Below are 14,232 nucleotides of genomic sequence, written 5' to 3' on the forward strand. Positions count from 1 at the left end.
CTGTAGAATCAGGAGATTATCAGTGTGGGCCCATCTAGCCTATTACCATTTAATAAGAGGTTTCTCCAGCTGGTAGCAGAAAAGAAAGTCAAAATTGGAAGCAGAAGAAGGATTTGACATGTCATTGTTGACTTTGAAGTTGGAAGAGGTCACATTCAAGGATCAGAGATCAATCTTCAGTTGCTGAGAGAGACCCTCAGCTGATAGTTAGCAAGGAAACAGAGACCTCAGTCCTATAACCATAAAGCACTGAATTCTACCAACAACACAAATGGACCTATAAGTGGATTCTTCCCTAGAACCCCACCTTGACTTCAGCTTTGTGAGACCTTATGTGGAAAAACCAATCAAGGGGCACCTGGGTGGCCCAGTTGGTTAAGTGTCTGCCTTCAGCTCAAGTCATGAGCCCAGAATCCTGGGATTGAGCTCGGTATTGGGCTCCCTCCTCAGCATGAGGCCTGCTTCTCCCTCTCCCTGCCCATGTGCTCTCTCTCATTATCTCTGTCTCTCTCAAATAAATAATAAATAAAATCTTAAATTAAAGATCCTGAATTGCCAAGAAAATATTGAAAAAACAAAACAAAACAAAACAAAACTGGGGGCATCACATTGCCTGATTTCAAGCTATATTACAAAGCTGGGATCACCAAGACAGCATGGTACTGGCGCAAAAACAGACACATAGGGGCGCCTGGGTGGCTCAGTGGGTTAAGCCGCTGCCTTCGGCTCAGGTCATGATCTCAGGGTCCTGGGATCGAGTCCCGCATCGGGCTCTCTGCTCAGCAGGGAGCCTGCTTCCTTCTCTCTCTCTCTGCCTGCCTCTCAGTGTACTTGTAATTTCTCTCTGTCAAATAAATAAATAAAATCTTTAAAAAAAAAAAAAAAAAAAACAGACACATAGACCAGTGGAACAGAATAGAGAGCCCAGATATGGACCCTCAACTCTATGGTCAAATAAGCTTCGACAAAGCAGGAAAAAAATATCCAAGGCGGGGGGGAACCTATCTCTTCAAATGGTGCTGGGAAAATTGGACAGCTATATACAGAAAAATGGAACTTGACTGTTCTCTTACACCTTGCACAAAGATAAACTCAAAATGGATGAAAGACCTCAATGTGAGACAGGAATCCATCAAAATCCTAGAGGAGAGCATAGGCAATACTCTCTTTGACATCAGCCACAGCAGTTTCTTTCAAGACACATCTCCAAAGGCAAGGGATACAATAGTGAAAATGAACTTTGGGACTTCATCAAGATAAAGAACTTCTCCACAACAAAGGAATCAGTCAGCAAAACAAAGAGACAACCCATGGAATGGGAGAATATATTGGCAAATGATAGTATGGAAAAAGGGCTGATATCAAGATCTATAAAGAATTTTCCAAACTCAACACTCAAAAAAACTAATACCCAGTTAAAAAATGGGCAGAAGACATGAACAGACACTTCTCAAAAGAAGACATATGAATGGCTGACGGACACATGAAAAAATGTTCATCATCATTAGCCATCAGGGAAATTCAAATCAAAACCACATTGCGATACCATCTTACAACAGTTAGAATGGCAAAAATTGATAAGGCAAGAAACAACAAATGTTGGAGAGGTTGTGGATAAAGGGGAAGCCTCTTACACTATTGGTGGAGATGCAAGTTGGTGCAGCCTCTTTGGAAAACTGTGAAAGTTCCTCAAAAAATTAAAATAGAGCTACCCTATGACCTAGCAAATGACCAAGATACAGATGTAGTGAAAAGAAGGACCATATGCACCCCAATGTTCATAGCAGCAATGGCCACAGTCACCAAACTGTGGAAAGATCCAAGATGCCCTTCAACAGATGAATGGATAAAGAAGATGTGGTCCATATAAACAATGTAATATTGCTCAGCCATCAGAAAGGATGAATACCCAACTTTTGTATCAGCATGGATGGGACTGGAGGAGATAATGCTGAATGAAGTAAGTCAAGCAGAGAAAGTCAATTATCATGATTTCACTTATTTATGGAACATAAGGAATAACATGGAGGACAATAGGAGAAGGAAAGGAAAAATGAAGGAGGGGAAATCGGAGAGGGAGAGGAACCATGAGAGACTATGGACCCTGGGAAACAAGCTGAGGATTTTAGAGGGGAGGTGAGGTGGGGGTATGGGTTAGCTTGGTGTTGGATATTAAGGAGGGCACGTACTGCATGGAGCACTGGGTGTTATATGCAAACAGTGAATCATGAAACACTACATCAAAAACTAATTATGTACTGTATGGTGATTAACATAACATAATAAAAAATAAATAAAAATAAAAACAACTCTAAGCCAAAAATTAAGTGAATAAATAAATAGAGTGAATCTCAAAAAAAAAAAAAAAAATCTTAAAAAAAAATCTATTTAAAAAAAAAAAGAAACAATCAAGACTTCTCACCTACACAATTATGAGATAATAGAGAGGTGATAAATTTAATCTGATAAATATTTGTTATGCAGCAGTAGAGAACTAATATAGCTTGTTTTTGTAGTTTAGGTGCAACCTATAGTTGTAGCATGCAATTTGCAAATGGCATGAGAAAAGTTTGGAGGAGGTTGCATTTATTTTTAATTTTTAAAATTTCCACTTGAGGCTTCTGCCAACTTTGTTGGAACCAGTACAGTGACAGACAGTCGTTTGACTACACAAATCATTACCTGCTCTTCTTCTTTGCTAACAGGACCCCCATTTTGTTTTTTTCCTTAGAGATCCTTTGACTTCATTGAAGGTAGGCCTAACCAAGGATCTACGGGTAAGTAGGCTTATGATCTAATTCTGGCCAATGTAATTTAAGTAGAAGACTGTTGGAGGGCTTTGGGGAGGATTTTACTTCTTGATATAAGAGGCAGAAGCTGAGAAGTGCTTTGCCTGACTCTGCTATTGGTTGCCTGCCGTTGAATGTGCTATGCTGATATGCTGCAGTTAGGGCAAAAGGGTCACAGAGATGCTGATTCAGGGCCTTGACACCTTTGAAGCAATGCCAGTACTCACTTATATCTAGATTTCTTATGTGAGAAAAATATTTTGTATTTGTTTAAGCTGTAGCTTTTATGATTTTCAATAGAAATCTTTTATAACTAATACAGAATTTGGGTCATGAAAGTGGAATGCTGCAAGTAACACCCTTTAAGAGATAGGTTGGAGTGGGCATTGAGGACCCAGCTGTCTTAAGCTGGAAACTTTCAACGTGGCAAAACATTTAAGTAACCAGTTGCCCGATATGTCTTAGAATGCAGACCACATGTTGACAGAGGTTGTAGTGGCATGGGAAATGGAAGGAAAAATTCAGGATGTTTATGTGTATATGTGTATTGGCTTTTTTTAGTGGCTGTTAACAAAGAAGCCCTATTTGGAGAGGCAAACTTAAGTTAGATAGCTCATCTCTGAGCAGAAAGGAAGAGTTTTGCTAAGAAAGGTACTCATTGTGACCTCCATTCTAAATGACCAGAGTTTTGTAGTTTATACTCTTGCAGGGTCGGAGAAGCTTTCTTAGCTGTCATTGGTAACTCAAGTTAAAACAAGAGACCAAAAAAAAAAAAAAAAATCAAACAAAACAAAAAAACAAGTGGAGACGAGAAAGTGGCACCCTTAAGACTGACAAAACTGGAGCTTCTTACCACAAAGACCTGATTATGTGTGTGAAAAGCCAAAGGATTTGGGAGAGCACAGGATCTAGCAGCAGGAAGATAAAAATTCTTAGCCTTAAAGACTATGTCTAGACAAAATCTTTAACTGTGGTTTCTAGTGTGGGGAATTGACCAGAAGCAAGTAGACTGAATCTGTCAAGTTTTTGAAAGGAACTTTATTGTTAAAGTTAATGCAAGCACCATCATAAACTGCATATAATTGAGACTCAAAGGCAATCCTTGTGTGTCTAAACTTGTGGTGACATGCAGGGGCTGCCAAAATTAGAGAACTTTCTCTTGAATGCCCATCTCAGGTATGGGCATTGAAAATATGATTAAAGAATATCACTAGAGGGGAGAACCAGAGGCTATGGAAGTAAAAGTAGAGAAGTTTTCACAAATAGAACTAGGAACTGTCACATTGACTAACCAGGGAAATTTCTCCGTTGAGAGGACAGGCATTTTCCACTATTCCTTTCCAATAGAATAAAGTTTATGCTAGTTTTAACTATTAGTCTTTTCCCACCACTGTGTATTAGATGTGTTTGAGGCAGATAACTTGTTCTTTAGAGAAAATTTCCAGGCTATAAGAATATCTATCTGTACCAAAAGAAGTGGATAGCATGTCATAGTTTTAGGGCCATTTTGAAAAGGCAGTTTATACTACAGGATTACGATATTGTGAAAGGAGTGTTATCAACCAGTTGGAATGCGCCTCAGTCCAGTGCTAGGTGGTAAAAATCTGGCTCACCTAATGTACCTCTTAGAAAGAGCCCCATCTGTGTCTACATAGTTTAATTAGTTGTCCTCAGTAATGCTTAAACAGGTTCTTTGGCCTCTTTTTATGTAGCTATAAGAACTAAAATTATTTTCTCTAATGAATCAGGTATCTTTTATCAAACTATGAATTATATGTAACAAATTGAAAACAGAGTAAGGTATGGCCATGATCTGGTCTTGTATTTCCTACTAATCCTTCTAAATTCAGGGATTCACTCATTTATTCTTTTGTTCATTTATTCATTCATTCATCAAATAATTTTAAAGAACCGAGTATGACCCAGAACTTACTCTAGGCCAGGGGATACTAAAGTAAATAAGAGTCTCTGTTGAGGCTTATATTCTACTTGGGGAAATTGGTAATCAACAAATAGTTATTTAATGCACTAAGTGATGCTAATTGTTAAGAAAATAAAGCAAAGAAAGATGATAAAAAGTGATGGGAGCTGGAGGACCATGCTATTTTGTGTCATCAGGAAAGTCTGCTCTGTGAAGGCAATATTTTGGCAGAGCCCTGAAGAAACTAAGAAGAGTCATGGTGACATTTAGGGAAAGAGCATTTTAGACAGAACAAATAGCCAGTGTGAGAGTCCTGTGGCAGGAATGTGTTGAGTGTGATCTAGGAATAACAAATGGCTATAGTGGCATGAATGGAGAAAAGGATAGAAATGTTGAAGATGAGTCCAAGAGTAGTAGGACCTGTCATGCAAAACTTCCCAGGCCAATTATAAGGGCCTTGTATTTAGCTCTAGGATTTAAGAGTATATCCAAGATTTGTGGGGTTTGAAATTTCACAGCCCTGTGGGCCTGCCATACATAAAAGAATACAACATTAGGTACAAACCTAAATACTGATTTGGAATGGAAATAAAAGTCACAAGAAATGATCAGTTTTAAAGCAGTGACAAATACCAGTGTAGGGGATCAGATTATGCTATCTCTAAATATGCTACTTTGGCATGATTATTTTGAGCTGAAAACAGTGAGGAATAGCAGAAGCAAAAAAAATCTCTTTGCCTTCCCAGCTCTCATAACCAGGAAAGGGAAATCATACCAGGAAGGGTAAAACCCTTAATCACTAGAGATTACTATCAGTCAAAAGATAGAAACCTACCTAACAAATGTCAGGACAACCCTTTTCTTTCCCCCATAAGTTTACCTTCCCACAGTTTGCTATTCCTAACTGCCAAAATCCTTTTTCCTTTATCTTGTCATTTCTCTACAAATTTATTATTCTTTGTTAAGATGCTGTCTAAAACCCAGGTTCTAGCCACCCTTTTCTGTTACTCATCACCGAGTTAAGAATTACCTCCACTGGCATTTTTCAAAGAGCTGGAACAAAGAATCCTAAAATTTGTATGGAACCAGAAGAGACCCTGAATTGGTAAGGAAATGTTGAAAAAGAAAAACAAAACTGGGGGCATCACATTGCCTGATTTCACGCTTTACTACTAAAGCCATGATCACCAAGACAGCATGGTACTGGCACAAAAACAGACACATAGGTCAGTGGAACAGAATAGAGAGCCCAGATATGGACCCTCAACTCTATGGTCAAATAATCTTTGACAATGCAGGGAAAAATATATGGTGGAAAAAAGATGGTCTCTTCAACAAATGGTGCTGGGAAGATTGGACAGCTATGTGTAGAAGAAGAAACTTGACCATTCTCTTATACCATACACAAAGATAAACTCATTGGATAAAAGACCTCAGCGTGAGGCAGGAATCTATCAAAATCCTGAGGAGAACATAGGCAGTAACCTCTTTGACATTGGCCATAGCAACTTCTTTCAAGATATGTCTCCAAAGGCAAAGGAAACAAAAGCAAAAATGAACTTTTAGGATTTCATCAAGATCAAAAGCTTCTGAACAGCAAAGGAAACAGTCAACAAAACAAAGAGGCAACCCACGGAATGGGAGAAGATACTCACAAATGACAGTACAGACAAAGGGCTGATATCCAAAATCTATAAAGAACTCCTCAACACAACACACATAAAACAGATAATGATGTCAAAAAATGGGCAGAAGACACGAACAGACATTTCTCCAAAGAAGACATACAAATGGCTAACAGACACATGAAAAAATGTTCATCATCATTAGCCATCAGGGAGATTCAAATCAAAACCACATTGAGATACCACCTTACATGAGTTAGAATGGTCAAAATCAATAAGACAGTAAACAACAAGTGTTGGAGAGGATGTGGAGACAGGGGAACGCTCTTACATTGTTGGTGGGAATGCAAGTTGGTACAGCCACTTTGGAAAACAGTGTGGAGATTCCTCAAGAATAGAGCTACCCTGGCCATTTCGTGGACGCCGGGTCAGCGAGAGCATCTGCTGGAGCCGGGAGGGTTGGGAAGTGGGAAGACCCATCCGAGGGTGTGTTGATTTGAGCGTCAGCTTTCTAATCCACGATCTCGAAATGCATCGTGATTCCTGTCCATTGGACTGTAAGGTTTATGTAGGTAATCTTGGAAACAACGGTAACAAGACTGAATTGGAACGAGCTTTTGGCTATTATGGACCACTCCGAAGTGTGTGGGTTGCTAGAAACCCTCCCGCCTTTGCTTTTGTTGAATTTGAAGATCCCCGAGATGCAGCCGATGCTGTCCGAGAACTAGATGGGAGAACATTATGTGGCTGCCGAGTAAGAGTGGAACTCTCGAATGGTGAAAAGAGAAGTCGAAATCGTGGCCCACCTCCGTCTTGGGGTCGTCGCCCTCGAGATGATTATCGGAGAAGAAGTCCTCCACCTCGCCGCAGATCTCCAAGACGGAGAAGCTTCTCCCGCAGCCGGAGCAGGTCCCTTTCTAGAGATAGGAGGAGAGAGATCCCTGTCTCGGGAGAGAAATCACAAGCCGTCCCGATCCTTTTCTAGGTCTCGTAGCCGATCTAGATCAAATGAAAGGAAATAGAAGACCAGTTTGCAAGAGGAGTGGTGTACAGGAAATAACTTCATTTGACAGGAGTATGTACAGAAAATTCAAGTTTTGTTTGCGACTTCATAAGCTTGGTGCATTTTTAAGATGTTTTAGCTGTTCACATTTGTTTTTCTCTTGGAACAGTGACACATAAAGATGTAATTCTCTATGATTTGAATGGATCATACGAGGCATGTAATATCAAGAATTGTTACTTTACAATGTTCCCTTAAGCAAAATTGAATTTGCTTTGAAGTTTTGTCTTATATAGACTGATAATAAACCTCTTACTCCTGCCCAGCTAAACCTTGACATTTAATATTATGAGAACAAAACTGGCAAAAATTGAATGAAGTCTTTCTATAGCTGGGATAATAGTATGCAGCTGTAGTTAAATAAGCAGTCTTTAAAAGCTGGTGTGAACACAAGCCAGCAATAAAAATTCAGCTGCACTATTAAACTAGATTAGAGGTTTAAAAAAAAAAAAAAGAATCCAACTAGTCTTCGTACTGGGCAGGGTGTCCAGTTGGTATAGAATTGGAAGTTTCAAGAAAGTTAGTTTACCTTTGTTTTAGGTCATAAGTTCCTTACGTGATTGCTGTATATGAAAACATGGCTCTTTGTAACATTCTCTATTTGGTAATTTGAAACTATTAAAGATACCAGTGTTCTGCCAGTTTAAGGGTACATTGTAGAGCTGAACTTTGAGTTACTGTGAAAGATTTTTTTTTCATGCTGTCATTTGTAATATGGGATTAAAGTTTTGGTTACAAAAAAAAAAAATAGAGCTATCCTATGATTCTGCAATTGCACTACTGGGTATTTACCACAAAGATACAGATGTAGTGAAAAGAAGGACCATCTGTACCCCAATGTTCATAGCAGCAGTGGCCACAGTCACCAAACTGTGGAAGGAACCAAGATGCCCTTCAATGGATGAACGGATAAAGAAGATATGGTCCATATATACTATGGAGTATTATTCCTCCATCAGTAAGGATGAATACCCAACTTTTGCATCAACATGGATGGGACTGGAGGAGATTATGCTGAGTAAAATAAGTCAAGCAGAGAGAGTCAATTATCATATGGTTTCACTTACTTGTGGACCATAAGGAATAAAACGGAAGACATTGGGAGACGGAGAAGTAACTTAGGGAAAATTGGAGGGGGAGACAAAACATGAGAGACTGTGGACTCTGAGAAACAAACAGGGTTTTTGCAGTGGTGGGATGAGCCTGGTGGTAGGTACTATGGAGGACATGTATTGCATGGAGCACTAGGTGTGGTGCATAAAAAATGAATTTTGGAACACTGAAAAAAATACAGTAAAATTTTAAAAAAAGAATTATGTCATCATTTCTGGCTAAAATCTCTTTGGCGCTTAACACATTATTTTGTAATATCATGTTCTATAGGGAGAATAGGAAGAAAATACAGCTTTCCTTTAGTTTGGTCAAAATTTGTTTATTTTTTATTCACAATGTAGAAAAATCCCCTCTGATTTCACAACTCATTATTGGTAATGCTGTGTACATTTTTAGAATTGTTGTCATATTTGGGAAAGCTTTTCTAATTTTTTTCTTACATGAACTACAAGATTTATAAGAAGTTTCCACAGACTAGCTTCTGGCTCCATACGTTTCAAACCCCTTTTCTTCTCCATTAGACATGTATTACTGTTATGATGAAGACCTCTAGCTCTTAACTTTAATGTCATGGTGTATGCTGGCACAGGTAGCACAGTTGGAAGCCACTTCTATACCAGCAAACACTATACAGTGAAATAAATTATGAACCACAATAATACTGACTCGAACTAAATGCTTCTTTAGGGGTGCCTTGGTGCTCAGATTGTTAAGTGTCCAGCTCTTGATTTCAGCTCAGGTCATGATCTCAGGGTTGTGAGATTGAGCCCCATGTATGGACTCCCTGCTCAGTGGGAGTCTGCTGCTTCTCTCCCTCTCTCCCTGCCCCTCCCCCTGCTTGCACATGCTGTCTCTCTCCCCTCTGAAATAAATTACAGAAATAAATAAACAAACAAACAAACAAACAAATAAATACTTCTCTAACCCAACCTCTCCTTCACTAGATTCCTATGTATTTGGCTATTCTAGCACCACTTGACTCGAAGAGAGTTGTGACAGAGGGGACATTCAGAAGAGATAGTTGTGGTTAAAATATCTCATTTTATAAATTAAACAGAAACAAAAACTTGCAGATATATTGCAGGGCCTCAGAAGGGCTAAGTGCAAGTGCCGGCCCTGAATCAGCTTTATTAGCTTCATGGAAAACCTTCCTCTGGTAAAAATGGGAAGAGCTGGAGAGTTTGAAGCAAAGCCGTAATGTGATATAAGTGCCCTTGTAAAAGGACCATTTGTCTGGAGAGTAGGCTGTAGGGGAGCAGGCCTGGAAGCAGGGAGGTCTCTGCAGAGGCTGAAGTTCAGGCTGCAGAGGACAAGTAAGAAAGCAGACATAACTCATTCTGTGAGTTCTGAGAATGCTGACTGCTACCTGCTAAGCTATGGATGTTTTTCCTGAGAATTCATGCCTGTTCATGTCAGACTGGTTTCCTTTCGCAGTTACTGCTTATTCAGTGATTATTGAGAGTTCTCCTAATATTTTCAGATGTTCTATATCTTTAAAGTTCAAATTTCATCAACAGAGTTTTTATTGCTGTAACTGTTTATGTTCCTATTTGCTACTGCATAGATGCCTGCAGTGCTGGCTGAGTGATCTTTCTTTCTTTCTTTTTTTTTTTTTTTAATTTTATTTATTTATTTGACAGAGAGAGAGAGATCACAAGTAGGCAGAGAGGCATGCAGAGAGAGAGGAAGGGAAGCAGGCTCCCCGCCGAGCAGAGAACCCGATGCGGGGCCCAATCCCAGGACCCCGGGACCACGATCCGAGCCGAAGGCAGAGGCATCAAGCTCCTGAGCCACCCAGGTGCCCCTGAGTGATCTTTCTTAACCGATACAATTTCAGTTCCTTGTATCAGTGCAATCTGTATGTGGGCTGAGAAGTACCCAGAAGGACTCTTTAGTATTATTTAGAAACCTTATAACCTGACACTTTGTCACTTTATATTATCAAATATTCCTTTTCCTGATGAACTTTCTGATTAACATCTTCAAGGCCTTTGGTGTTTAATCATTTTATCTAATTTATTTGGGAGTTAATTTTTGTGGTGTCTTGCTTTAGAGTGGGGGTTAGTGAACCTATAAATATGTTGGCCTTTGAAGGTCATATGGTCTCTGTCAGAACTCCTCAGCAACGCTGTTGTAGCACTAAAGTAGCCATTGACAGTGATGCAAAGAAATGGAAGTGGCTGTGTTCCAATATAATTTCACTTGCTAAACAGGCCAGGGGCCAGATTTGGTCTAGTTGATGCAGTTTGCTGGCCCTTGCTTTGGAGTTTTCCTCTAGTTGTTTCATCTTACGTGTCCCAAATCTTAAACTCATTTAACCTCTATGAGCCTAGTGTTTCTTTCTTTAGAATAAGAACCCTGATAGTGTCTCTATCTTTAAAATAAGGTCCTGTCTGCCACATAGCATTGTTATAATGGTCAAATGAGATATTGTTTGTGGAAATCTGTTATAAATTTTAAAGTAGCACACATCTGTATATTTCTTTCTCTTCCCTACCACCCTGCAACACATTTTCTTACTGTCCCCTCCACCAAAAGCACAATATATAAACACTCAATTACAAAGGAAAATTATGGCTTGCTAGTTTATTTTTATTCCTGGGACTTTTGTCAAATACTGGCTCCCTAAAATGTCACCAAAACTATCTTTGATGGCACAAAGCTGAGTTTGTTCTTACCATGGTAAGGGAAAACATAGCCTTGATAGTCTTTTTTAATTAATTATTTTTATTAACATGCAATATATTATTTGCCCCAGGGGTACAGGTCTGTGAATTGTCAGGCTTACACACTTCATAGCTCTCACCATATCACATACTCTCCCCAATGTCCGTAACCAAATCACCCTCTCCCTACCTCTCCTCCCCAAACCACCCTCAGTTTGTTTTGTGAGATTATAAGTCTCTTATAGTTTGTCTCCCTCCCGATCCCATCTTGTTTCATTTTTTTCCTTCCCTAGCCTTGATAGTCTTAATAGAGTCTCAGAAGAAGGAGGACAAAGTCAGGATATTTATTGAGATTTTTGAAGACCTACCTAGATGAAGATGGGTCTTTCAACTCAGGGGCTTGGTTAGGAGTGGATAAAGATCATGAGATTATAGTCTAGGATTGGTGGACATTAATAAGGTAAGGCTTTTGAAGAGGGAGTTCAAGAGTCTTAGATATTATAATTCTTAGTATAAATTATAGTCTTGGACACTATAATTTAATACTTTCTATTGAAGAATTGATTGGTCTTTCAGGAAGGAAGTTACTAGAGTAAAGAGTAACCTTATTTATAACTTTTATTTTGAGGGGCAAGTTTCCTGGAATAATAAATTTATACTGATAAATGTTTTAGAATATTAAAGTCGTATTAATACAGTCAGTATGCTGTGTATGTATAGATGATTTTGGTTCTCACTTAAACATATTGGTGGTATTTGGTGAGGAGAAGAGGGAAAAATAGATAGGATAGCAAGATTTACTTAGAAAAGTGCAGAGAATAATTAGTAGAAGGTAACAGATACTGAAAAGAGAGGAAAAGGTAGCAAGACTACAAAGGTCTTCTCAAGCACAGTTTAAAGAAAGCTTTGAAAGAGAAGAGAAAATTTCAGGGATGTAAACTACATTGCAGAATGTCAACAATTGGAAAAAACTGACAAATATACATTGCTTTCAATTAATTGTTCTGGCTGGACAGGTTTATTTTTGTTATGTGAATCTGTCAAGACTGGAAAATGTGTTTTAGAGAGGATACTTTTTTATTAAAAAAAAACAGTATATATATATATATATATATGTATACATATATATATATATATATACACATACATACATATATACATACACGCCTGGGTGGCTCATTTGGTTAAGTGTCAGATCAGGATACACGCTCAGTATGGAGTCTGCTTAAGATTCTCTCCCTCTCCCTCTCCCTCTCTGGTCCTCCCCTGTTTGCACACTCACTCTCTCTCCAAAATAAATGAATAAATCTTTAAAAATATTAAATATATATGTATTTGTGATACAAAATTTTGAAAATATACAATTAGAAGAATAACTCTTAATAAGAAAGTAAAATGCCAGTGAAATGGATATGTAAGAAAGTCAAGAGAGGGGCGCCTGGGTGGCTCAGTGGGTTAAGCCTCTGCCTTCGGCTCGGGTCATGATCTCAGGGTCCTGAGATCGAGCCCTGAATCAGGCTCTCTGCTCAGTAGATAGCCTGCTTCCCTCTCTCTCTCTGCCTGCCTCTCTGCCTTGTGATCTCTCTCTGTCAAATAAATAAAATCTTCAAAAAAAAAAAAAAGAAGAGAAAGTCAAGAGAAAGAGGAAAGGTGACATTCACAAAAAATAAAGAATTTATTTGGGGGAAAAGAGTAGAGTAGAGACATGGGAGAGTAATAGAAGAGAAAGGAGAAGAATAAAGACCATTTTGGGAGGCTATTGGATGATTTGTGGGAAGTGGTTAAAGGTTTCTAGGAAGAAGCTTATCTATCTTAAATTTTAATTTTTTTCCATTGCTGTGATATTGTAGAGAATTTAGGCCAACAACAAATTAGAGGGCTTGTCCCCAGGGCTGTCCTCCTATCTGATATCAACTGTAAGTTTGGAGGATCCCAAAAACTATCCTCAGGTTTGGTAATTCATGAGAAAGCCTCAGAATTCACTGAAAGTTATTATATTTATGGATGGCTTATTACAGATTAAAATCAATCAAGGGAGGAAACTTGTTTGGCAGAGTCCAGAAGTACCACATAAAATGCTTCTGTTGTCCTTGCCCTATGGAGTTGAGACATATCACTTGGCTGGCATTGATGTGTGACAATATACATAAAACAGTGCCAACCAAAGAAGCTCATGTGAACCTCCATGTCTAGAGTTCTTTTTCCTGGTTTATGTTTTACATGGGTATGAACACATGGTTGATCTCAGTCTCTGGCTCATCTGATCATGTATAACCCAAAGCCCCTACCCTAAGTCACATTGTTACTTTTTTGCCAGTCTCTCCCCTTTTCCCCAAGACTATGTGGATGGGACCACCCCTTGCCCTAAATCACACTGTTAACTGTCCAGTATGACCCAAGGCAAAGACATTCCTTTCTGGAGGCCCCAGAGATTACCTCTGAAGCCAAAGGTGCGGGCCAGATGTTTTCTTTGAACAAGTCCAAATTCTTCACTACACAGTTATAAATCCCTTTTATCATCCTGTTCTTTAGTAAAGACCTCTTCACACATGTAAAGAAAAAAAAATTCATCTTTACTGCTGACAACTTTAAACATTTTGGTGTAGATCCTTCTAGATAGATCTTAGATAGGTTAGGCATAAAAATGTTAACTCACCTTTTCTTTATTCTTCCCCAAATTAAATTGAATAGCTATTAGCACAAGTTAGAAACCTAATCAGTAAAACTAAATCACCAAATGTTAGGGTTAGATGAAACCTTGAACTGCGTCTTTCGGAAAGGTAAAGTGATTTGTTCAAGACCAATGGAGTTAGTGCGACAGAACTGAATTAAGATATCAGGTCCTGCTGAGCAGAGAGCCCAATGTGGGACTCAATCCCAGGACCCTGAGATCATGACCTGAGCCAAAGGCAGAGGCTTTAACCCACTGAACCACCAAGGCCAGTGACTTTTCTCTTAAAAACCTCTTTTTGGATCCAAAGGATGTTACTTTTTGAAGATAGTATTGCCTTGTTGATGTATGCTAAGGTAACCCTGATGGTTTTTTGATTAATTT

General features: G+C 38.8%; 1 protein-coding gene across 1 annotated transcript; it reads left to right on the top strand.

Annotated features, from left to right (window-relative positions):
• Positions 1-6,747: 6,747 nt before the first annotated feature.
• LOC309868197 (serine/arginine-rich splicing factor 3-like) lies at positions 6,748-8,146 on the top strand. The gene has a single exon (XM_082737744.1). It carries the CDS (start codon positions 6,865-6,867, stop codon positions 7,318-7,320), a length of 456 nt encoding a protein of 151 aa, XP_082593870.1. The 5' UTR covers positions 6,748-6,864; the 3' UTR covers positions 7,321-8,146.
• Positions 8,147-14,232: the final 6,086 nt, after the last annotated feature.

Source organism: Mustela nivalis (genome assembly GCF_964662115.1).
Source record: "Mustela nivalis genome assembly, chromosome: 6".
Classification (NCBI taxonomy): domain Eukaryota; kingdom Metazoa; phylum Chordata; class Mammalia; order Carnivora; family Mustelidae; genus Mustela; species Mustela nivalis.